Raw genomic sequence first — 26,148 nt, 5'->3', positions numbered from 1 at the left:
GGCAATTTATATATATTCTTTCATTTAATGATCCCAGCAAACCTAGAGGATCAACACAACACTGACAGTTTGCAGTATCATTCAGAGTCCCAGCAGGGAAATCAAGGAAGGAAAAAAACATGAGGCAATACCTGAAGCCTTCATGACAGACCACAAGCCTTGCTTATGGTTTTTCCCATAACCAAGTCCCACACTTAAGAGCCTAGAATCATCAAATACCTTGACTACAGCAACCTATCTCCCCAGGGCATCCAAAGGCCAAGAAGTAAACCCTAATCATGAATGAATCTACTTTATTTGTACATGAACCATGGCTGTCAAACACTGCCTGTGGAAAATCTCACCAATCTAAAAGATTGGTTCTAAAAATTGTGATAATCATGTAGCTGAGTTCCAAATTTTCCTTATGTTTTGGTAGCATATGGTCATGACCCCCATGGACACTCTCTCTCATCTTTCATCTTCAGTGACAATGCATTTCTGTGGTTTTCTTTAACCTCTCTGGCTATGTGTTTCCATTATAATCTACTCTTCCTCTACCAACCCTTCAAACCTTGGCTTTGATCAATACTCTATTTTTGTAGACTGTCTTCACTTATCACTCTATAACAATGATTCTTGACTAGGACTTAAAATGGGAATAAGAAAAAAGAATCTTTGGAAAGAACAAATGTCTTAGCACCAGTCCATACATACTGAATCAGACTATTTAGGATGGAGAATGGCTAGGATATTTAATTTTTGTTTGTTAGTTGATTGGTTTTAGAGGTGATATTAGCACATACCCCCTATGTAAGAACCCCTGCAGAGGAGCTCATGAACTTCCAAGTCTTCAGTTGTAATGTAAATATTAATAACCCCCCAAATCCATATATTTTGTCCATCTCTCTCTCCTGAAATTCCAATCAACTTATAAAACTGTCTGCTATTTACTAACGCATTCATGACTTGCAGTCATTTCAAATTCAACCTGTAGCAAAGTGAACAAAGTATCTTCCTTGTACAAAAAAATCCTCCTCCTATGTTCCCTATCTCAGTGAATGCAATGTCACAGAACCAGTTGTTCCATCCAGAAATCTGGGAGTCACCTTTGTCTTCCTTCACCTTTACCCCCTACATTGAATCAGTAACCAAATCCCATCAGTTCTAACTCTATTCTGTATATAACTCTCTGAAATGCTTTCTCTGTTTCATTCCACAGCAAAATCAGTCCAGTCAAATCTGTGCCATAATTTTTAACTTGAAAAATCTCCTAACTGGTTTCTCAGTAGAGAGGCATGATCCCTGAAAATGTCTACAACACACTGCATCCAGAAAGACCTTTCTAAGCCACCCATGTGGTCATGTCACCTCCCTACTTCAAACCTTGTAGTTGTGTCTTGTTTTTAATATAAGTTCTTCCAGAAAAATTGGTCTGTATTTTCTTCTCCAGTTTCATTCAGGCTTTTCCCTCCTTCTTTTTCCGCAATTTAGCAATGCTGAACTTATCTCAGTTTCAATTATGTGGCCTTAACTATTGTTTCAGTTCTGTCCAACGAGCTGTGAAGGTGATCTACAAAGGAAAGGAGTTTTTATGAAGAAAACAGTAGAAAAGGAAACTCCTGGATGCCTTGAAAGTTGCTGGGTATGAGTATATTTCCTGGAACTGATACAGCCATCTAGAGCAAATAAGGAGAATCAGCAGGAGAGCAAAGCTTATAGATTAGGGTTGGCAGAGTGAAGGGATGAGAAGTATCTGATTCCAAATTATATCACAGAGTTGCTAATCCACCTAAATTTGAAACTTGCCTCTCTTGGGACTTCTTGTTATATGGGAAATAATCAGATTTGTTGCTTAATCCAGTGGGAAGTGATTTGCTGTTATTTGCAGAGGAAGGCATCCTAACAGATACAACTGCTAAGTGGCAGAATTTGAAGGCAGACTTTAGTCTCTCTTATGCCAGAAGTCTGTTCTTCTTCTATCATGTCTCAATACTTCACATTTAAAGATATTTGACTTAAAGAATTCCAATGACATTTCAAACTGAGTTACTTACACCATCATATTAGTTATCTTTGAAGTGATAAGTGATATCAAAGATAGATGATTTTTGTGGTCTCTTTCAATCTTATTACTCTCATTGTTGACTATGAGCAATAACCACTGCCTTTAATTGTTTCAAAATACATTCACCTCTGCTCATTTTGTTCTTTTTGTCTCTTTTTTTTTCATTTTCTTACAAAATATTTTTCATCATCATAAACAAAGAAGTTTTAGCCATTGCTCTTTGAAAAGTAAGCAGTAGCATAGTCATACTATGAAGCATACAATTCTGAAGGAAGCAAAAACCAATCAGAAATGTATGCTAAAGATTTTGAATTGTTAATATACTCTAAAATTATAAACTCATGGAGATGGCAAAGAGGGATTGAGAATTCGTATCCACTGGTTAGTCTATACAGAGTGTTTAGGCAAAGGTAACTCTGAATCCACTGAGCGAAATTATGACTAATGAGCAGTCTGCTCCTCACAGGACACACTGCATGAAAAGAGCAAAAACATAGGGTTTTCATGGCTACCTTGTCAGGTGTGGTAACCAAACTTGTCTAGTTTTACATATTGTTTTTATTCTAAAAAGAAAAGTCAAAATTAGATGACATAATGGGCTTGAAAATTGTCATATTACAGAATATGCTCACTCAATTCCTGTTCACCACTCTACAATGTATGTAGATAGTATATGAAGCTCTTCCTTGCAAAACAGTGCAAATCCTCAACATTTGAAATAAATGTGCATATTCACAATTCACTTTGAGAATAGTTCACTGCACGGAGAATATTCATCAGTCCTATGGTTCTGGTTTGCTACTGTGTGAGCTCGTGGAAGTGATTTTACTTTGAGGGCCTCAATTCTCATATTTGTAATATCAGTGATTAAGACTAATAAAATTATGTGTATCTGTAGTTAATACACATTATATCACTTAATCTTAACAATGATCCTTTGGTGTGTTATTTTCCCCACTTTACAGATAAGGAAATTGAGGTTGAGAAAAGCTAAACACGGCAGTGGTCTAAGGTCATGGAGCTGATAAGCACAAAACCAGAATCTAAATCCAAGTCTATCTAACTCCAAAGCTCTTTCTCTTGCTTCTATATCACACTTGCCCCAATATCAGACTTACTGAATCCAAAGGTTCCCTCCTTTGAAACTCTTAATTTCTACATATCAAGGAGTTTTACTAAATCAATGAATTTTGAATAACATGTTACAGAAGCCAGCATCTCTCATAATGATCTAGTAGTACTCTATATAAAATGGAAATCCTCAGATCTATTAATCTAAACAGAGCAGATACTAGTTTTTCCTGGAGAAATCAAAATTTAGTATCAAATTTCCAACAGTAAGTTACAAGATCTCAGAAAGCAAAAGGGTAACTCATTTTTTAATTTTATTATTCATTATGCTTTAATAAGCATGCTAACTGGGGCAAAACAACGTATAAGTTTGTCAAAATATACTTTGTCCTTAGATGTCAAAAAGCACATCAAAATAGAATGGGAAATGTATGCAAAGCTGATTCTTCGTTTGGAATGAATCTACCCCAGTCCCTAATTACCCCTAATGTTTGATTGAAATATACCAAACTGCAAAACAACCTATATAATAATTAGCTTTCCAGCCTTCAGGTTAGGATAAAATGATGATTAGATCTGAACATGCACTAAAACAGACAGAAACTTGCACAAATTCGCAGTCTCTATTTTAAGGTGATGTCATTTCCAAAAAAAGCACAAACAACTGTGTGGCCCAGTAGCCTTTATTGTGAAATGAGAAGTGACCCAAATTTCTGCTAGCAACTTCAGTCATTATCCCATGTCAGTCTTGTGGCTTAATTAAAACTGAATTCTGATGTAAACCCTACAGAATGGCTTTGTTATCTAAAATGGAAAAAATATACATATATTACAAGAAATCCTTGGATAACAATTTGTCATCAAAAGCTAGTCAAAATATAAAGCAATACTGACAGAAGTATAAATAAATATTGTGTCCAATAATTTTAGGTGGCCGAACATAAACATTTTAGTACCCAGCTCTAATTATCCATTTCAAAATAGCTAGCAAGATTCATGACAGCAGCAAAGTAATTTTTAAGTCATTTTTTAGAAATACAATAAATTATGTATCTTTATAAGGTATAAGATTGATGATCTAGTAGCAATCATTTTTGCCTAGTTAACCTGGTACCTAAAATATATTTTTGGTCAAAGTATAACCCCACTAGTTGGCTACTTCTCCTTTTACAATGTGTATAAAGGAAAAGAAAAACAAAGAAAATAAAGTAAAATAAAACAAGATAAAAAAAAATAAAAGTATTTTCTCTTTTCAGTGGTATTTTATCAGATGCTATTTTATGCCCATTAATTACTAACATCCTTTCTCCTTCCTTCATATCAGAATCTCACTTGTGTTTAGAGGGGCAATGAACCCAGCACCAGACAATGGCTCATAACTGGCCTTACCAAATAATGATCATTATGTTTCTATAATCTTAGCCTCCACTGAACTGGGGGCCCTTGTTACATAGGTCTGAAATCTCCTTGTCAGCTTCTGGGAAAGTTTTGTTGTCCTAGCTGAAGGAATGGTGCAGCTGACATGATTCTTGGCTCTTCTCTTTCCCTTCTTCTTGTTCTGAACTGGATGTGATGCTTGGAGATGCATCAGCCTTCTTGCAACCATGAGGCAATAGACTTGAAAGTAAGGCCAAAAAAGTCACAGTGATTCCTATCCTGACATCATTAAGCCACTGAACCCAAACCACCAGACATCTACCCTGAAACTTCTTTCTCAAACATTTTTTTAACCCCTCTACATTGCAAGTCACTGTTGGACAGTTTTTCTATTATCTTCAACCTAATAAATTATATGTAATACAAATAGTATATAAAAAGGAGAAAGTCTAGCTCACTGCTTTAACTTCTATTAAAGTTCTATGGACACCTGCAGTGAACGAGCGTTCATTCGTTCAACAAATGTTTATTAAGCATCTACTTAAGTACCAAGAATTGTTCTAGGCCTTGGGGATGCATTAGTGCATAAAATAGGAAGTATCCTGCTGATTGTTCAGCCTTCCAATTGCTTAGCTCTAAGAGTAGACACTTGCTTGAATTTACATTACCTGTGAAATAATCCTTCTGTATCCCCCAAGTCAGACTCTTAGGGTATAATTATCTGAATTAACATTTGACACTCAGGGATCTATGTGAACACATTCAAAATGAAGATAATATTGTTTAGGAATATAAAGGGGAAATATTAATCAAAGCATACACTTTGAGGATCAGTTCTGATATCAATGGTCTATCACTGACTACATATCAAACCATAGTTAGAATAATTTTGGATTTTGACATTTGTTTTTACAATTCTCTAACATTTTGTATGTCCTTATTGTACATAGTGTTATCTGATAATAATATACATTACCTTTAGCCTTAGCACATTTTCATATTCGTCTTTTTGAGATTAATAATATAAAACATTTATATAGCTTTTTCTAATATAGAATATATATATAGCTTTTTCTAATATAGAATATATATTCTAAAAGTACAGATTCTCAGGTTCTAAACTTACAGATTTCCAAAAGACTTGCTTTAATGAATTTTGACTCAATGAGTATAGGAGGCTCCAGGCATGGTATATTTAACCATGTTTTGAGGTTGGCTCTGATGAGTGCCTCTGGGTTAGGAACCATTGGTTCAAAGTAAACTTTACTAGATATTATAATTTATTTTTTAGCTAGATTGTTACAAAGCTACAAGTCAGGATCATAGCACACGGATTTTCTATACAACATTCCTTTTATATTTTAACACAGTGGTTTTCACACTGAGCCCACAATGGCCCCTGTGGTTCTAAAGAGATATCTCAGAGGCACAAGCAGATGAAGGGAGCAGGGAGGTAAAGGCAGAGCCAGGAAACCCAATAACTCTGTTGTTATCTGCTTCATGTATTGGGCTTCCACAGTGATGAGAGGAATGAGAGGTTCTGAAACTTAAAAAAAAAAGAAATTTGAAAAACATTTTTAACATTTTGTCCTTGGCTTTCAACAGTGACTTACATAAGAACCTATTAGCTGGTCACAGTGTTGTTTGTGTTTGAACAATGCCATGAATAATAATTCTTACCAATTTTCAAAATATACAAAACTGATTTTCACCTAATAGGTTCTGACAGGTTTTCTGCCAGGAAATGAGAACTGTGTAACTCAAAGCTTATACTTAAGTTTTCTATTCAATTGCTTTAGCATTAATGATAGTGAGATTTTCTTGATATAAATTTTCTATGTCCCCATATACTTTGCTTATATTATTCTTTTTTTTTTTAAATTTAATTTATTTATTTATGGCTGTGTTGGGTCTTCGTTTCTGTGCGAGGGCTTTCTCTAGTTGTGGCGAGCGGGGGCTACTCTTCATCGCGGCGCGCGGGCCTCTCACTATCGCGGCCTCTCTTGTTGCGGAGCACAGGCTCCAGACGCGCAGGCTCAGTAGTTGTGGCTCACGGGCCCAGCTGCTCCGCAGCATGTGGGGTCTTCCCAGACCAGGGCTCGAACCCGTGTCCCCTGCATTGGCAGGCAGAGTTTCAACCACTGCGCCACCAGGGAAGCCCTGCTTACATTATTCTTAATTGATTTTCTTATACAACATGTGGTTTTGTAACAAAACATGATTCCTTCCTTGAATGATTGTATATGTAAATAAAATACAAATCATAATACTTAAGTACATTTAAATAAGTATAATCTCTAGATAGTGGGTGAAACCAAGAGCTTCTGCATCAAACACACCTGGTTCCTATCCTATCAATTTATTTGTTGTGCAACCCACTGCAATTTACTTAATTGCTCCCCAGTCCCGTCTCCCACTAGTAAACTGAAATAATATCCAGCTCACAGGGTTATTGTGAGAATTAAAGGAGATTATGTGGTAATAGTTTTCAGAGCAGTTATCACTATTATCCCTCCCATCTAGAAGGAAAATTCAGTTCAAAGAATTCTTAGCTCAGTAGAATACAATATTAACCCGCTGACACTTCTCATATATTTGTTAGAATTTTTAGAGTAAATAAAAATATGTTCAAAAGGGATAGTTAATTAAATATACTAACCAGACCCTGGGTAGAATTAAACACACTAACCAGACATTAACCAAGCTATACTTAAAAAGCCATTCATCATTACATTTTAAACTTTATTCTTTATAAATCTATTATTTAATGTTATTCTGTTCACATGGTTGATGATATCCATTTTCCTGCTTCTTTCCCTGCATTATTAAGAATTCCTACCAAGTTGTAAATCTAAAGTGCTTCACAAAGTAAGTGACAGTCTAAATTATCCAGGAAATCTAGAACAAATGAAAGAGTAAATCCATCCCCTCCCCAGAAATTTAAACCATTAAGAAACAGATGTTTTATATTAATTGTTTTTCTAGAGATAAGATTAAGTCATGCTTAAAACAGAAAAACATATTTTATGTTGGCTGATTGTGGCTCAAGTCATGAATTCTGAGAACTTATCATAAGAAAGAGGGGGAAAAACAGTAGTTGATTAAATCACAAAAATATAGCGACCACAGCATATATCCTATTTATTTCCTAGTGGTTTGCAAATTTCAGTAGAACTTTCCTCTCATTAATACTTTTGGTAAATCTAAAATAAAGTATTTTACTGCCAAATTTCTTGGTATTAATTTGTTTTGGTGGGCAAATCATACACTCTTTTAGTTGGCAAAATCTCCGTTTAAAAGAGACTCTATAATACCAGAGATTCTAAACTCTATTAGCTATGAATTTAGGACAAAGGCTACATAGGCTCTACCAGGAAAAACAGTAATGTGGTGAGAATGGGTGTGTTTAAAAGCAGAAACCAAACAAGTTACTTAATATAATTTATTCCTTAAAAGTAAATTTACAGGGCATAACATACTTCACTGATACCTACGGAGTATCAGGTATTGGGGTTACAGACAGGCAAAGCTTTCTTCATACTGATGCATTTGGTAAATGCAAAAACAGAAAACCTGCCAGTTTTCTTGGAATCAACTTGCTTTAGTTGGCAAATCATACTAAATAACTCTGTTCGTAGGGGTGTCTCAGTTCAGAAGAGAGCATTTTTCCCTCGTTAACCTTTACTATTTACGGCAATTTCTGTTCTTATCAAATATCAGAAATGTATAAACAAGGGAAAACTTGATTCCAGCCCAGTGTGATACGCTACACACGGAAAAAGAATGGGCACAGAATATTGGGAAAATTGGGGAGGGCTCTTACCCTGTATAACTAGGCGTACAGATCAAGGTAACCTAGGTGCAGGAAGGAGCTGAGGGTTTCCTATTGAGCTCCCAGAATCCAACTGTGCTGAGAGCAGGGCTCCCCCACAGAAGCATGGAGTGCAGGGACGTGGAGGGAAGCAGCAGGAGAGGTGGGCCAGGAGCAAATCACTGAGTGCTTCGTACTCAGGCTCAAGGAATTTAGATTTTATCCTGAGGGCACTGGAGAGCCATTGAAGGGTTTACCCAGGGAGTAAACAAGGGCTGCTTGAGCAAGTGAACTGAAGTCAAGTGTTTTTCTTGTGGTATTTCCATATACAATAAATATTAGACAGTACTCACTAACTAATGTCGAAAATTAGACCCTGCTAAATGTCAGAGTGCCAACCCACACTACTTTTTAGCACGTGGACTATTTAACACTTATATAATGCTTCCTGTGTACCGGAACTTTTACAAAACACTTTATTGATATGAACCTAATCCTTACAACCCCGAACTGTATGAATATTCCCATTTTACAGAAAAGAATGCATAGACACAAGGAGGTTTTCTAGCTTTCTAGGTTTTCAAGTTCACACAACTCTTAAGTGGTTTAGCCAGACCCCAGAGCCTGTGCTCTTACCACTCTGCCTCACCACCTCCTAAAGTGGAATGCTGATTCTGCAATCATGAGACTTTGGCTTTGAAACCAGTTCTGATTTTTTACTAGACCAACTTTTCTTGTTTCAGTTCCTTTGTTTATAGCAATGATTTGTCTAATCTACCCTACAGGTTTTTATGAGATTCTCGTGGAATAAGGTAGGTTAGCACATTTTGTAAACTACAAAGCATTTTAATAAGATAAACTACATAAAAGTGATTATAAAATATTTAATATTGCCATGTATATAAAGAGAAAAAAAAAGGCACCCAAGAAGTTGCCTTGGATAGGAGACTAAAGGTGAATACATTTTCCACTCAACCCACTGAACGTTTCAGTACCTTCACTTGTTACAAAAAGTAGTGTTGCCTAAAAATTATAATGTCATGAGTTTAAGGCAAAACTTTATCTCAAAACTGCCCTCTCTTTCCAACAGAGCAAGGGGTAGTGATCAGCCACAAACAGCACTTCGCCGGGAGAATTTCTGGACGGGATTACAAGTATACACAGCTAGGTCCAACGTGTAGCCTGGGCTAGAGATTGAGAACTGGGCTGCTTATACATGAAAGTAACAGAAAACAATTTGAAAACTAAAAAATACATGGCCTAAAATTAAAAAGACATAATATGGAGGAAGAGATCTTGCCTTGTGATAGTGGGCAATGAAGAGGGGAGATGTCAACATGGGGGTCAATCAGTGTGTAAAAGCCCAATGACAAGAAGCGGATCAAGTATTTAGTGAGAAGGAAAAAAAAAAATTAGAGGTATGAGTGAACATGAGAACAAATATCTTCAGGACGCCACATGAATTTTTGTATGCACTTTAACCGTACTTCCCACTGTCTGTGGAATGAGCCATTATTTGGATGGTGAGGGCAAGAGTGACTGTGGACATCTGCAGGACTTTAGTCAACAGTCTCCCCTTGTATAGAAGAGTTGAAAAGAGCAGTGCTGGAGTCAGACTGCCTGGGCTTGAATGCAGATTTCTACCACTTTTGGATGTGTAACCTTGGGCAAGTTATTTAACTGTTCTCTGCCTCAGTTTCCTCATGTGTAAAATAGGAATAATAATAATAATAATACATATTTCCTAGGCTTTTTTTGAGGAAGATGAATCAGTATACATGTAAACCACTTAATGTTTGGCATGCGGTATATCAATAATGAATATTAGCTATAATTATTGTATACAGGTGGGTGTACTCATGCACGCAGATACACACATACATTTCACAAGCAGATCTAAATACAATACATTCTAAACTTCCTTATACCTGTTTATGTTACCTACACAAAAAAAGATAAGCTTTCACAGAATTGTATTAAAACCTTTCTAAAAATATAAAAGCTCAGTTCTATTTCCAAGTAATATCTTAAAATCTGAATATAACTGAGCAGATGAGAAAATTGTATACTTTAAACCAAAACAGAGGTGTCGAACTATAGTGTCAGACATATGTTTCAGGAAACTTCTAAGGATTTAATTCTCCCAATTATCCACTTTCATAGCACCGTAAAGGTCATTTAAAATATATATTATATATTATATTAAATACATATATATAAAACTTACTATGCCAGTACTAAATATCCAAAACATTTGAAATATCTCTTGATATGTTTTGTGGCTAATAAGAAACTTCTGACCCCTCCTTGGAGCATAATGAGATAAAAGGCAACATTTACAACCCATGATCCTTGTACTGATGATTTTCCCTTTATTTCCTAATCAAATCCCAGTATTCAATATTAAATAATTAGGAAACCAGCTAGAAAATAGGACAACATCACGTGGTTGATTTTTATCTTTGATTGCTCTATGGAAAATTTGCATATGCAATTCTTTTTGTTAGATTGTTTTCCTGTCCCAGATTCCCTTTGATCATCCAATGCAAGGAAGACAATAACCTGTGATTCTGAAAGCTTAGCTCAAATATCCCACATTTGGTAGTGGGGAAACCCCGGGGACTAACATTTGTTGGATACCTGTTTTGCTCTAGGAATTTTACTAAGCAACATACATACTCTGCACATTATTTTATTTTCACAACAACGCTATGAGTGTGTGTTAACACTTAATTTTAACTATGTGGAATCTGAGGTGGATGGTTCAAGAACACATCACTCATACATGGCAGGGCTCACTTCATGGTCTTTACATGTTCCCATTTTGCACTACCCCAGTGAGAGGCAGTTATCGTGAAGTTAATTAAAATTAAGCTACAGGGCCCTCAATGATATGGGTCACTTCCATGCCACTAAGGCACCAGCAAAGTGTTCACTAAATCCGTATTTCTGCTACACTTGCAAAACTAAAATATTTTTGTACTCCTTTCCTTAAGGACGATTCCTCACATAGTATAAACTTAAATCTACAAAACTGCCGCTCCCAATGCTTCCTTGTACCCTAGTCCTCACCTGGCAAGTGAAACATTAACATACATGGACTTTGCAGAGCTCTAAGCAGCCACACTCCCACAACTTCCATATGCTCACCAATTAGAAAATTATCTCATTTTGATTGTTCTCCACAACAATTATGTGAAGTAGTACCATGCTACAGATACATGAACTGAGGCTAAAAAAAATAACACAATGAGTGTCCACAGAATTCAGAGGTAGTAAATAATGGAGATTAGAAAAAAAGGAAAGAAAACAAAACAGAAACAAAAAAAAAACTCCACAAAATACAAAAAAAAAAAAACCCAAAACAAAACAAGACTAGTTTCTTTTTGAATTTCAAAGCCAGAAGTTTGGATTTGATTTTTTCTTTTCTCTTATTTTTCTTAATTCCATACCAGAAATCCTTTCCCTGCTTCGTTTTGCAGGCTTGAATCAAAAAACAGTGGCTCCAAAGCTCCAAGATTAAATGGTTCTGTTGTTGTCATTGCTCCTATCCCCAACTTCCAGAAAAATCAAATAGGATGGTTTGAAATTAGATACGGTTAAAATCCTTCAGACACAACAGTTCCCAAGTATTTTCTACTTTTCTCAGAAGGCTGGTTGTATCCCTTTTAGGAGACTCGTGACAGAATCACTATACTGCCTAGACTGTAGGGAGACGACAGACCACTGTCATCTTCCACAAAACAGGGCAGTCGAATCACCTGTCCAGCTAGCAGCACACAGGCCAGGGCTCTGCGTGAAAGCTACAACTTGGCTCAGAGAGAGCGCGCCTGCTGCGGACTGCTGGGCTGAACCGGTGCCAGCCGGACCTACCTGCTGAGTTTGTCTTTCCACAGAAGACATTAACAAGCATCCTGGAGCTGGAAGGGACAGCCAGTGCAAAGTAAATAAGTGAGCTATCTTATAAGAAACACAAAACTGACAGATACCTTAAACTCTTGTACTTCTGACTTAAGAATCAAGTAAAAAATATATAACTTGGTTTGCTACAATCTACTCTTTACCGTTAAGGACTGGGTCCCATGATTTATTTAACAGAAGACTATACTGTCTGATCACCCCAATACTTCCTTGGAGGCAGGATGTATGGATGAGCTCTTACAGGCATGGATGAGCTCTTACCCTCTTATCTTGATTTGACTTTACATAAATGGAGTATCTGATAAAGGAGAGGGGAAGAAGGAAGAAGGGAAAGAGAGAGAAAAGGAGGGGTAAAGGGGAAATGAGATGTGACGGATGAAAATAAGAGTGTGAAATTATCATAAGAGAAAAAAGACACTACCCATTTCTGAGTAAAAGAACAGACTGTATTTTCTCTAAATCCTCCAATACTGAGCCGGAAACATGTTTCCAAGTAGGAACATTTTCTCACAAAGCATATGCAAAATATTTCAACCCTCCAGTTTTGGCTCTTTGATTATTATTATTATTTTTTTTACCAGATCATTAACTTAACAGAGTTACGAGCCCAGTTTAGTTAGAACCGAAGACGTGTGTGATGGATGGAGAAGATAGCCTGGGCAATAGTCCAGCAACTATAACAGAATTAGACTCATCACAGTCACTTTAATCCCAATTATTTAATCTGCGAGGTATCTAACGCCACAAGTATTTGTCATGACTCAAGAAAACTGTACAACTTACAGAGAAATAAAAGAAAAAAGAACTAAATGGATGAAATAAAATGAACTAAAGAGTTATTTTTTTCCATTAGGCTGGGATTTATATCTTCAGAGTCAGTAAAACAAATATAAAATTAGAATGTGTGTGTGTGCTGGTATGGTATTTTTTAACAATATAAAAAATAAAACCCAAGCACTTGTATTAATATCAAGTTCATAGTGATACCATCATGACATCCCTCCCCACTCTTTCTCCCAGCTTCACCACAACCTTAACACACAACCTAAAACGTGTCCATGTGCACAAACACAATCCTCAGGCCAAGTTCCTGAACTCTGCTTAATAAATGCATGGATATTAAAGCCATGAATACTGAATCACTGGAAGATACAGAGGAAAGAATACATGACCTAGGGTCAACTTCTGATCAACAGTTTTGTATATTCTCCAATAGTTTAAATGATATTAATAAAGTACTACATAAACTGATCAGAAATTAAAGGCTGTAGAACCTACAGGGAAAAAAGAAAAGAGCTAACATAATGCTTTAAGAACAGAGCTTACTAGGTTTTCTTTAACTGAATACATTATCAATGAGATTCTAAAGACAAAACACATACTTTTTTTTAGAGGATTTTTCGGCATTCTTTAAATGGTAGAAATGACTCCTTATGGTTTCTTTAAATTGCTAAAGATTAAAAAAAAAAACATTAAAAATTATACCCACATAAAATGGCAGCTAGTAATAATAAAAGTCATCATGCTAAACCACAGAGTTTTCAAAAGCTCCAAGTGGTGCAACTGCTAAATTACAGTTTTATTTTATAACTTTGTAACACCTAGAATTCTCATTAGAGATACTCGATGACAAGTTTGAACTTTTAGAAAAAATAAAAGCTAGACCATAAAGTCCCACACATTTCACCAGACACAATTTAAATTATTATGTACCTTACAGCATTTTTTAATTTTTATTTATTTATTTTTTGCTTTACACTAACAATAGATAGTCTAAGAAATTTTTAAGATGGTAATGAAATAAGTTAAAAGGTAATTTAAAAATCTATTTCTCATGAGATTTGTTGATTAGAATTATGTTTTAAGTCATTCAATTAAGTGTTTTCTATTGCCATTTTAATATGAATTTTAAATTACAGCCATTTCTTATTTTATGGGATTAGAATGAGTGAAATGAATAAATCCTATACATGTGAAATTTACAGTGTCAATAGAAAAATGTAAATTCCAATCAAGTTTTAATACTCAAGAATACCTGTACCACTATCTATTTGTAATTTGATTTATAAATGGCTATTTCATAGTACAATGTACAGCATCAGTGAGCCTAGTATTTTGGTGGAAAGTTCTTTATTACAACACCTTGTATATGTTATCAAATGTATTCTAAAAAATGAGCTGTTATCCAAAATTTGGATTTAAAAATTCTTAAACATTTTTTCTTGTTCAAAAGTAAATTTTTGTCTTGTTCAAACACTTTAAAATTGATTTCATTAACTCTGAATAAACAAATGTCTAGAAAGGCAGAAACTAAAACAGGAAAAGTATATGATAAAGGGAGACTCCTTAAGCAGTCATGTTAACTGTTTTGGAAGTTAAAAACCAAATACTTAAAAACAGATCATTTACATTTTGATTTAAACATTTTCAATGGAACCAATAATTCAGACAAGATTTTCACAGTGAATAATTATCAAATCTTCCAGTTTTCTAACTGCTATATAATATAATAATAACATAATGCTTTGAAAAATGTTATGAATAGATCAGAGAATCTCCAGTTATTGATTTCCTATATCAAATATATCTTACTGAATAACCTATTTTGTTTATTATTTCAAAGTTATGTATTATTAAACTTTTTGTAAAAAACATGAACTATTTAAATCTGTGTTTACAAAGCCTTTAGAACTTATTTTATTTTTTAGTGACTTTTGTATACATTCATAGAAACGTAAGTGTATCATTTAGTCTGCGATAGAACATATGATACATTTTTAATGTCAATTAAAAATACCATTAGGTGTGTTTATGTATACAATAGACTAGGATAACTCCTTTGAAGAAATAACTATCTAACCAACTGATTATATACATTTTGATAAAATAACTAAATATGTATTTACCCAATAGAGCATGCCAGCAGGAACTATTCTGCTCTATAGATAAATACATACTCACCAGAGATATTAGAACAGAAAGAATCATTGAGTCTCTAAGGTAACAATTTACATTTTTAGCTCTCGTATTGATTTCATAGTTAAAAGTCACTGTTTCTGGAAAGAAAACAAATGGACAAATACTGCAATCAATTTTTAGTGATTCATAAGCAAGGCTGAATATTCAAACTTCAGTTAATTTTGATGTTTTATGAAAACTATTGTAAAAGTATTTTAAGATTGTTAAAAATGCCATAATCATCTTTGAATAATCAGATACCTCTGCTGACTTAAGTTCATGTTATTCATTAGTAAAATGAAATATATCTGCTAATTTAAATTGAAAAAATAAAGTATAAAGAATTATTACTTTTTACAGTAGTTATTTCTTCAAGATATTAACAACACATTTTTCTTTTTAAAAAAAGTTGTTTGACTCATAAAAGGAAAAATAACTATAGTTAGTTAACATAATCATGCACATTATACCCTATTTTTACAGTCAAAGGTAAAAAGGTTTCTTACAAATGAAAGAGAAATAAATTGGTCACTCAAGCAAATACATAAAAAAGCACACCAAACAAAGGAGGTTCGAGTGGTCAAGTCAATAAACAAAAATATAGTGAAAAATAACTAAAGCATAGTCATTTTCTCAGCAGTAGCAGCACTGAATAAAGTCTAATATTTAATTAAATAGACTAGGGCTGTTTTGTCTGTAAATAGCTATATCATCTCATTTTTATATTTCATGTAGAAATATTCTAAATGGTCACATTTTGTAAAGCAGAGTATTAATAATACAAATAATGGCAAGTAATACATTTCTAAGCATAAAAAAATGAATCTTTTCCCATACCAATTATATCCTACGTGAACTTACATAAAGAATTAATAATATTTACAAGTGACAATATTATAATAAGAATATTTTCAATCAAAGGAGAACTATCCATTAGAAATGCAGAAATTGTTCAACCTCTTCCCTGCCTTAAATGAGGAAATGAAATCCTCTTACATGTCACCCAGACACCCAAGAAGATCTTTGTCTACATCAAAAAAAAGGCTTAAAATGTTAAGACCCATCTCTCTGCTCCCCATTCATGGTTTATAAAGCAAAAAGCCTAAACTCCTCATGGTGTCTTCCTAGTTCCAACAAGCTATGATTCAAACAGGGGTAATGGCTCTCTTTTTTCCTTCAGTAGCGTCCTGGTGAGGGAATAATTTTACTGTCCTTTTTCTGTGGGGTCCTGCCTCTTTATCTAAAAGGAAATGAATTACAACCAGATGACAAGGCCACAAAACAAAGCCATTTGGTTTTACAAATCTATTATGTCTGTCGTCCAATCGTTTTATGGGCCTGGTCCTATTATAAACCAAGAAAAACCCTAAAACAAACTTTCTTCCTTTTCTTTCTTTCCATTGAAAACATTTACAATTTTATAATTGTTTTTCAAACAGTTGAGCCCCCCAGTTTTTCCCCTCATGTGGTGTTTTTTTTCTCCCTCAGAGCCCCTCCATTCCACTTTCTCCAACATACAAGACATTCAGAGACAAGAAACTGGACTTTTCAAATACAAACTGCTGACAACTGTCAGAAGCACTTTACTGGGACATTACTGACTGTAGCTCAATGAATTAAGCTTGATTCACTGCGGGTGAATCATTTTCAATGCAGAGCTGTTCAGCAGTAATTGGCCAAGAATCCCTACTGCGAAAAGCACTTGTCAAATAATGCTTGTTTACAAATATATCTCCAGACAGCAAAAAGTGGCAGTTACTGAATAAGTTCAGGGCCACCTCCAATATTCATAACAGTGGACACGCTCCCTTTACTTATTAAATCTATTAAAATTTTCACTTGTTGATACACTTGCTAATATTTGTCCTGCCTGATCAGTCTTAGACAATTTTTTTGCTTTATATATGCCTCGGAATTATTTTACAATAAAAGTCTTGTATATTACACTGTAGTTCAAAGGTTTCTTCCACATGTTATTTATGCCTAATGTGTGTAATAAGACAACTAAAGATATATTGACATTATCCTAGAATTCAGGCTAAAGAGTACATTTTCCTCTTTTTGTCTATTATCCAATGTATTCTAAAATTCATTTCATATCAGTCCAAGATTCTAGACACATATTTGACTTTTTCTGTTCAATTCTGCTTATTTATGTCTACCAAACTTAAATTTTAAATATGACTGGAATACCAATTATAAATGTAAACTCACATTTATTTCTATCTGCCTTGAAAATTTTATTTCTCACATAATGGGAGCATTCATATCATACACATATATAATGTATATACACACTATAGTCTGAGAAATCACTAAGCATCTATAGGTTGCAGAAAGCAAAGTATAGGAGAGCAAGTTATTAATGGAGTCAGTGCATACATAAAATCTTTCTGCCCCTGATCTTCCAAAGTTCCTCCAAAAACAATCAAAAACAAACTTAAAATCTCCAATCTGAATCTTTAAATAAATAAACAAACTGACTTCTGTTATAAATACCTTATATTCCTGTTGTTTGATTTAGAAGAGCAGTATCATGGAGAAACAAAAAGAAGAGAACATAAATATTAAAGGTCTGGGATGACACTAATGGAAAGATGGAAACTGTTGGGCAGAGACAGGATGAATGAGAGGAAGTGTGTGTGTGTGTGTGTGTGTAGATATATAAATTTTATTTCTCGTTATGTAAAATAATGAAGTTACAAAATGTACCCCAAACAACAGACACGCTTTTACTTTTAGCGTCTTCAGAACACTGGCTGGTAAAGTACCGCTCATTGTTGGTTAGACCTCGGCAATCCCCATCTCACTGAAGCCCAAGTTTTGCTGTGTGTACCAGTAGCTGGGGTAAGGACAACACAATCTGTGGGTGTTAAGTCTGTAATATAAGCCAGTCAACCTTCCACAAGACTCCAGCTCCGCTTACAATAGGAGACCGATGCTATTTGCTTGCTTCCCTCCATCTCCTTTTGCCTCTTTCTCCCCGCACAGTCTCGACCCTTGTTTCCATTTAGCGCCACCTTCCCTGAGACTTCATTTCTTCCATTCTCTAACCAAGAGCTACTACTCCCTTACACCTCTACATAAGCCCCTTCCCCCATCACACCTGGAAAAAAAAAAAAAAAACAAACAAACCCTGAAACATAACGGAACACACGAAAGGATAAATTATATTACTACTACTACTACTCTTTAAATCCAAACCAGGATGCCCCTTTCGGTGGAATAAGACAGTTAATGAAAGGACTCCTAACCCTGTCATAATCCTCCGTACTTCTAACATAATGAATCTAACATGAGATGTCAATAATAGGACTATGACTTCAGAAAACACTTTCTCAACTTTGTCGGGAAGGTAAAAAATGCAGACTGCTTGTGTTAAGCATGGGAGACTTTATAGGTAGGTAAATAGATAGGTAGATAGATCGATCTACATGTAATCCTTAAATCAGATTTTTAAAAATAAATGTAGGGGTTAAAGAGAGAAATTCATGGGGTGGGGTGAGGAGTCTCGATCTGCCCTGCTTTTCACACCGTTCCTAGGGAGCTGGCAGCACCCCGAAACCAGCTCAGCGCCTTCTCCTACAGCCAAGACACAACCCGGGCAAGTCACGAGGACATACACGCCTCCGCCGCTGCTGCTTCATCTTTCCGGTCCGGGGTCCCCTGCCCCACGAGTGGAAGGAAAATTTTAAGGTTCTGTGCGTCACTCGAGGCATCCGGACCCCCAAATCGAAACCCCAACCTTGCAGCCAAGAGGGTAGGGTTTTCGATGTTTTCGTGATGGAGCTGACCGATATGAGATGCTGCCCCCCCACCCCCACCCCCCCACACACAGAGGGCTTGTGCCCTTAAGCTCGGTCCCGGCGTGTAAGAGGAGCCAGCGCGGCAGAGCGGACCCGGAGGGCGAGGGCGGCGGGCCGAGGGGCTGAGCAGAGCTCGGAGAGCCGCGAACGCCGCGCAGGTGCTGCTCCCGCGCCGGCCCTACTCTCCCGGCGCAAGGCGGGGACAGTCTTCTGGGTCCGGAGCGCAGGATTGGGGGTGGGGAGGAGAGTGGGGGCTCGAGGATCCGGAGCGGGGCTTTTCCTTCACGGAAACATGGGAAGACCTGACCCGGTGGGTGCCCGGAGGCGACACTCCCCTCCCCCCCGAACCCTCCGCCTCCCGCGGCGTCCCACCTTCCCGCCTTCTTCCAATTTCGCCTCCGTGTGATTATGAGACCCCCAAAGTGAGCGACACCAGCACAGTGTGGAGCGCCTTCCTTCCTTCGCCATCCCCCTCCCTCAAGCAATAAAAGCTCTTACCACCCACCCCAGAATAGCAGCGGGTGATGCCCTAAATAACAGCTCCCAGAAGGCACTCCCCTCTCCCCCAAATAAAAGCATCCAGCTACCCCCGCTGCGTTTCCCATCCCCGGCCTCAAACAACGGTTTCTAAAAGCCCCAAACGCTCCCGAGATCCCTGCCACTGCTCTTCAAACAGTTCCCACTCTTTCAAGCCCGAAATGTCACTTCCCCACGGGCTTCAAGTGAGACCCAGCCGCACCCAGCCTCCGGGCGCGGGTCTCGGAGCCCCCTTTCCTCCTGGCTTCCAACTTCCCAGCCGCCCCCCCCCCCCCCACCAAAGCAGCCTGTGTCCACAGGCAGGTTCCGCGCCCAGCACTCCTCAGCTAATGTCAAACAATGCAAGCAGAGACGGCGGGATGCGGGCGAAAAGGCTAGCGAAAGCGGACGACAAATGTTAGTTCGAGAGGAGGGGTGCGATTTCATCCGCGGTAGCCGCGTCCAGCGCGCCCGGACCCGCGCTTCCAGGCCCCGCCTCGCCCCTCCGCCCCTGGTCGCCGCGGTCCCCACCCCCACCGCTCTACCTTCGTTGCTGGGGCTGGCCAGGAGGGTCCGGAGCGCGGCGCACAGGAGAAGGCAAGTCCAGAGGGGGGCCCTGCGAGGTGCGGAGTAGCAGCCGGCCAGAGACGCGGGGGTGCTGGGTAGGTCGCCGCCGCCGCCCGAGGGCCGCCGGCGTCCCGCACCCCGGGGCCCCGAGCCCCGCATCTTCTCTTCGCCGCCTCCGCCGCCGCTGTCCCGCGCCGCTCAGTCCACGGCTCCCGCCTCGCGGAGGGGGCGAGAGAGGCTGGCGCTTCCTCCTCGTTCCCCGTGGGCTCCTTCGCCTTCTGGCTCGCGGTTCGTCCAAATGCGGGAACCAGGGATCCTCTGAGACGGCTGAAGTTTGCTCCTGGCTCCCTACTCCCTCCTCTACACCGGGGTTAAATGAAATACTAGTTACGGTGGATAGTGCAGTTCGGGACCGGACTCAAGGGTGTCGAGAAGGTTCCGCGTCCTGTTCTTTACCTCTTTAGACTTTTAAGGATTGGGGTCTTTTAAATGCCACTGGGGGAGGGATAAAGGCTCCTTTTCAGTCTTCAGGGCTGAAATGGACGAAGGTAAGGAAGACAAGGCATATTAAGAAGAAATCCTCAATAAAAAGAGGAGAAAAAAGCAGGGTGGCTAAGGAGAAAGGAAGAGGAGTTGGGAAAATATAGGGTGGGGAAAATACGAGAGAGGGGAGCGGAGGAAAAGACCCAGAGTTCAAAGAGGCCGGCAGAAGGAAACAGCTGCGGGCTGAGCGCTGACGAGGGAAGGACTGACGGCGGCTAGCGGGCAAGAGCGCGGAGCCCTGCGGCGGCGGCGGCGGCGGCCCGGAGCTGCGGCGGTTCCCGGTGTTCGGGGAGGAAGCGGTGTGTGCGCCGCTGGGCAGGCGAGCTCGGAACTGCACCGCCACGGCGCGCTCCTGCTGAGTCTGGAGCTCCGTGGTCTCCTCCGCCTGCCCGCTCTGCGCCTCCCACCCTCCTCCCCCTCCTCTTCCCGGCTCCCCCCGCCCTCTGCTGCTCGCAGCCTCGCCAGTGAGAATCTACTGTAAGTGTGAGTAGCTTAGACGAAGTCACACACCCACGGAGGGAAGTAACCAGGAGGCTGCCGTGGTGAGTGTTGCCTAGCGGTCTCCGGGAAAGGCGCGTTTGTCTCCGAGGATAATTAGGGCGAAGAATTCTCCTGACGACGCCTGCGAAGACCCGGGCTCCCGGGAAGCTGAAGGGAAGTCGGACCCAGTTCAGCAGCAAGCCCTTAGAGGAGCGGGTCCCTTGTTTGGCATATTGCCTGCTGCCCATCACAGGCTTGTGGCATCAACAACCTTGCCGTCACATAGCCAAGCATTCGTAGGCTGTGCTAGTCCGTGGCTAGTTTCTTAAATACCCTTATCGCTCACTGCTACTGACCCTTTCTGTTCTTCCAATATTTTGGCGGCTGGAATGAAATAATTAGTCAACATTTTCTTCAAAGTAAATGGTAGAATTTCTAAATATAGAAACGGTAGCTATGATTGCGATTTCAGGAAGTCAAAGAATTTGGCAATTGAGAAATGTGGTGTTCCAGTTACTTTTAAGATGTGATGATTTAATTAACTAATTTCATTGATGGGACGTTTTATGCTTTAGAAATTATATGATATGTAGATATATGAAATTAATTCCAGTGAAATTAATTTCAGGATATTTTTAATTAAATTTGTTTTAATGTCTTGTGTTCTGCATTGAGAGACACAAATAATTAAGAAAAACGGTTTAAAACAATTAACTTTCCATGTTTCACCCCTATTATGTCTTCCCTTGCTTTATTATTTTTTCCTCAATTTTCTCATTGATTTTTTCAAAGAGATACATCTGAAGGGCAAGTTTTAGTATACGGGCATTAAAAAACAAAAAACAAAACAAAACAAAAAAACCTGCAGATAAAGCATCTACCAAAAAGTGTGATTTTAGAAGAAAGGTATCTCATTTAATTTGCTGCAGAGTCTCTACTGTGAAGATTGGGTTTACACTCACACCTAATAATGTTGGTTCTGCTCACCAACTTTAATATCGAGAGCCCTGTTTGTCTTCACAATAAATTTCTCATAATCTTTAGCTGATGACATTTGTTTTTTGTTTAAATATTTACAATAAAGATGAAAGAATAAAGCGGCAGTGATGCAATTTCATGCAGAGGTGGAAGCTCATCTTTGATTTTTTTTTTTCCCTGAAATGTTTTGGCACCAGAAATCTAAAAGCAGCTTCTTTCTATTATAATGTGCTCCAAATGCATGAAGCAAATTTAGAGGAATGGCAGTGAATCAGTCTCTCAGTTTGGCAAAAAGCCTCACAGTGAGATGAAAAGTTAAAATTTATGTTTCTATTTGAAGACCATTCAGAATGTAAGCTCCTCCACCCAAATTTATAGTTGAGTTACTTAAAAATATCTAAACAGAATATCAAGGAAGTTATCTAAAGCCTATGAACACATAATAATGCTGTGTATGAAACAGAGGCAGTTTAATGGGACTTTGAACTTGTTGTTTTATTTCTTTAGGCCTCAGTATCCTCATCAGTAAAAAGAGGGATTTGGAGAAGATGATCTTCAAGTTCTCTTCTCTTCCATATCCTTTGCATTTCTGTTACTACTCTGTTCATCTGTCTCCAATTATTTACCTTTGACTGCAAAATTACCAAATTTCTTCAGGCTATCTTTGAAAGCCTTCTACTACAATCGGCTTAAACAAATTTTCTATTTTATTTTACACTAAAATTTTGAATTCAGTGTTACCTAAATTGTCTCATACCTCTCTGCTTTTACATCTGGCACTCCACTCTACAGAAGTTCCACCACTCCCTAAAAATATTTAACATTTCCCCCACCCTATTCCCTCACACACATCTCTCTCATCCAAAACCCTACTCAGTGTCCAAGGAGAGTCAAGCATTCAAGACTGATTTTTCTCTTCCCAGAAAGAAGTGATTTGGTTCTCTTTCTCCAAGTATCCATAGCTTATGATTTATGTCAATCAACACAATGATAATATTTCCTGGGTGAAAAACTGGAATGAATGATCTAACTATAAGTATATATATATATTGGTATAAAGAGACAGAATTTAAACTAGGTATGCCAAAGAAAACCTGGGACACTGTTCCCTATGGTGGGAGTTATTCTACCTTCTCATTAAGGGACTGAGAATACAGAATGCAAAATCCTTTGTATTCTCCACCTTGCTATTCTCCATCTTTGTCATGGTTGTTAAATAGTATTTATTACGTATCTTTGAAAGAATGAACAGCTGTAAAATGAAGCCCCAGGGACAGCAATGAAAGTCATTTTTTGGTCTAATGAAGGTTAATCAGAGAAGACAATTAGGGTGATTTGGCTTTGGCCTCAATCTCAAAGGAAGTCTTATATTTGACCATGTGTTGATTTCTTGGCACGGACATACTCTTAGCATACTTACATTGGATGATGGCATTGCATGAAAAGTAGATTTGTCTTTTTCTGTCATACTACAGCTTTGCACAAGAAAGCCTACTATGTTTGCACTTCTCATTGCTTCGGATAACTGCTGTGGCCTCAAAATGGTGAAAGTGGCTGGTGTCTCCCTAGATCTCTACTTGGTCTGGCTTTCGTACTAAGCTTTCATGAAGAAAAGATATGAAGAATCACCTTGATATGACACGTTGAATGGTTACTACCCTATAAAAGGTATTATAGTTAAATTCAATGTATTAATAAACCTGAATATATCTTCACTGCATTCAAAGTAGAACAACAACAGAAGCAATTTTAATAAGCAGACTTGCTGGTATTTACGGATGATTTGCTATGTATTAAGCATCATGTGATGTTTTACATCAATTATTTTATTTAATGTTGACACTCCAACCATCATGTCTGTGTAATTATTGGCCGCATATTGATGATGAGAAGACTGAGGAAATGAGGTAGGCACCCTGAGTAGTCCAACAGCTGGTAAGATGTGGAAATTTTAACCCATGGCACTGACTCTGTGTGAGAAAATTATAATGTAACAGAAGTAAAGAATAAATTTGATAACCAGTTGTTCAGGAAAAAAGAGCAGTACCCAAGAATTCTCCATTAATGGGAACAATTAATGGAAAAAAGTATTCCAATTTTCAAGTTTATTTAAATCTAAAAGGAATTAGCCAAATAATACAGTACAGGTCAGTTAAATGAATAGGAGGAAACAAGAAAGGAAGGATCCTAAATGAGCATTACATGGAGAAAAAGACTGTCTCATGTATACAAAAACATGTACAAAATTTGTTTGTGTAAAATGGAGACAATGGACCAAATCAAGAAAATAACAAAATTGAGGTGTGTGGACAGATAAACAGACAACACAAACAGATGGCAGGAAGCTCACATAAACCATGGAAGAAAACACAAGCAACAGTCTTTATAAAAATAATCTAAATAAAACTCCATAAACCAAAGAACATGTTTCCCTAAAATATTATGTAATCTTAGCAATTTTTTACATAATTGTTTTAAACGTTTTTGTCACAGCTACATTCTTTCTTTGGGAGAATTTGGGAAAAACAAAAACAAAGCAAAATTTAACCCATGGTAGATGTTACATTGAAATTATAAGATACCCTAATGAAATAATAAGATACTCTAATGAAGTTACTTTTTCAGATCCATGATTTCCTGAAAAGAATACATATATGGTGATGTCAATTATATTGATCCCAAAGGTAAAGATTCATTAAAATATATTTATATATATTAAATATATATAATATATACAAATATATATTATATATATTAATATATATAATATATATTAAAATATATAATTTTATAATATATATAACATATTATATTACATATATATTTAATATATATAATATATATTAAAATATATTTAAGCAATCAATAGTAGCTCTTGAAGTTCACAACCAGATTAATGCTAATATATTCATTATTTTATACGTTGCATTTTAATTTAATTAACATAAAAACAAAATTTTTTTCATTATTGTTTTTTAAGAATTTTTTTAAAGTCCTAGAACCCCTTTGTCTATTAATAACCCAAATTTTTATATAACAAAGTTAGATTTAATTTTATTTAAATCTAATTGATTATCAGTTAGGTATTTAATTTTAAAAATAATGAATTAATAGCATTTTAATAAATTAATGAAGGTTTAAATATATAAATTATTTCATTACTATACATTAAATGTAATGTTCATTACATTAACAATACATTAAAGCACTACTCATCAGAAACTTCATTTATTAAACGGGTTCATATTATAATCAGCATTCATTTTTTTTTTTTACTTTCAATGAATATCGGGAACAGAATAAAATCTTCCACTTTCTGTGAGTATTAGGAGAGCGTTTTATAGCAAAGAATAAGGAAAAAAATATTCAAATAAATTATAGTGATCTAAAGAGCTACCGATTTTTATTGTTGTTGGTGGTGGTTGGTTTATTCTCTAATGGTCCCTATATCAATGTGCTACAAGTGTCCATATTGCAGTGTATTAGGAGGCCAAGGCTGCTGAAGTTGATGAGGAGCCACACTGATTTGCCCAGAAGTTCGTCAGCTGCTCTTTGCCTCCAGCATCTTGAACAACTGGCATCATACGAAGACGTAGACACTGAAATAACAAGGAATCTCGGGGTTGAAGAAGTAGGAAAAGTGTGCTCAGAAGAGTCACAAGATTGAAGTGATACATTGTAAGAGTGACTCACTTTACTTAAAATTCCACTTTTCTAACCATCTTCTGGACTCCAGAAGTCTTTGCTGATATGTGAAAAATAAGCTGTATTATTTTTCATATTCAGAGAAAGGTTTTTATTAAATTCAATGTATATACTGACTTGAAATTCATAAATAATCCACATATGAGAACATATTTTATAATATAACTAGCAATAGTTTGCTGGGGGGAAAACTGATACATTTGCTCAATGACATAAGTAAGTAAGGGGTACATTTGCAACCAGGCTTTCAATACCACTGTTGATTGTCCATGGAACCGGCTTCTAAGTAAAAGTTGGCAGTGATAACCTCATGTACTCTCACACTCTATGGGTGAGAAGTGAATCTGGAACGTCTTTTGTAGGGTGGT

General features: G+C 37.2%; 1 protein-coding gene across 13 annotated transcripts in view; it reads right to left on the bottom strand.

Moving 5' to 3' along the window:
• Window positions 1-20,967, bottom strand: part of EPHA5 (EPH receptor A5) — a 323,628-nt gene extending 302,661 nt beyond the window's left edge. For all 13 annotated transcript variants that reach the window (XR_014243989.1, XR_014243990.1, XM_082390098.1 and 10 more), the window contains exon 1: window positions 20,053-20,967. Coding sequence is in view for 11 of the 13 variants with exons in the window: in XM_082390098.1 (XP_082246224.1) it covers window positions 20,053-20,233 (181 nt within the window). In the remaining 2 variants the exon portion in view is untranslated. The remainder of the gene's footprint in view (window positions 1-20,052) is intronic.
• Between the last annotated feature and the right edge of the window lie 5,181 nt (window positions 20,968-26,148).

This window comes from Balaenoptera borealis (genome assembly GCF_965194805.1).
Source record: "Balaenoptera borealis genome assembly, chromosome: 4".
Lineage (NCBI taxonomy): Eukaryota > Metazoa > Chordata > Mammalia > Artiodactyla > Balaenopteridae > Balaenoptera > Balaenoptera borealis.
This window is presented reverse-complemented; position numbering and strand designations above follow the sequence as displayed.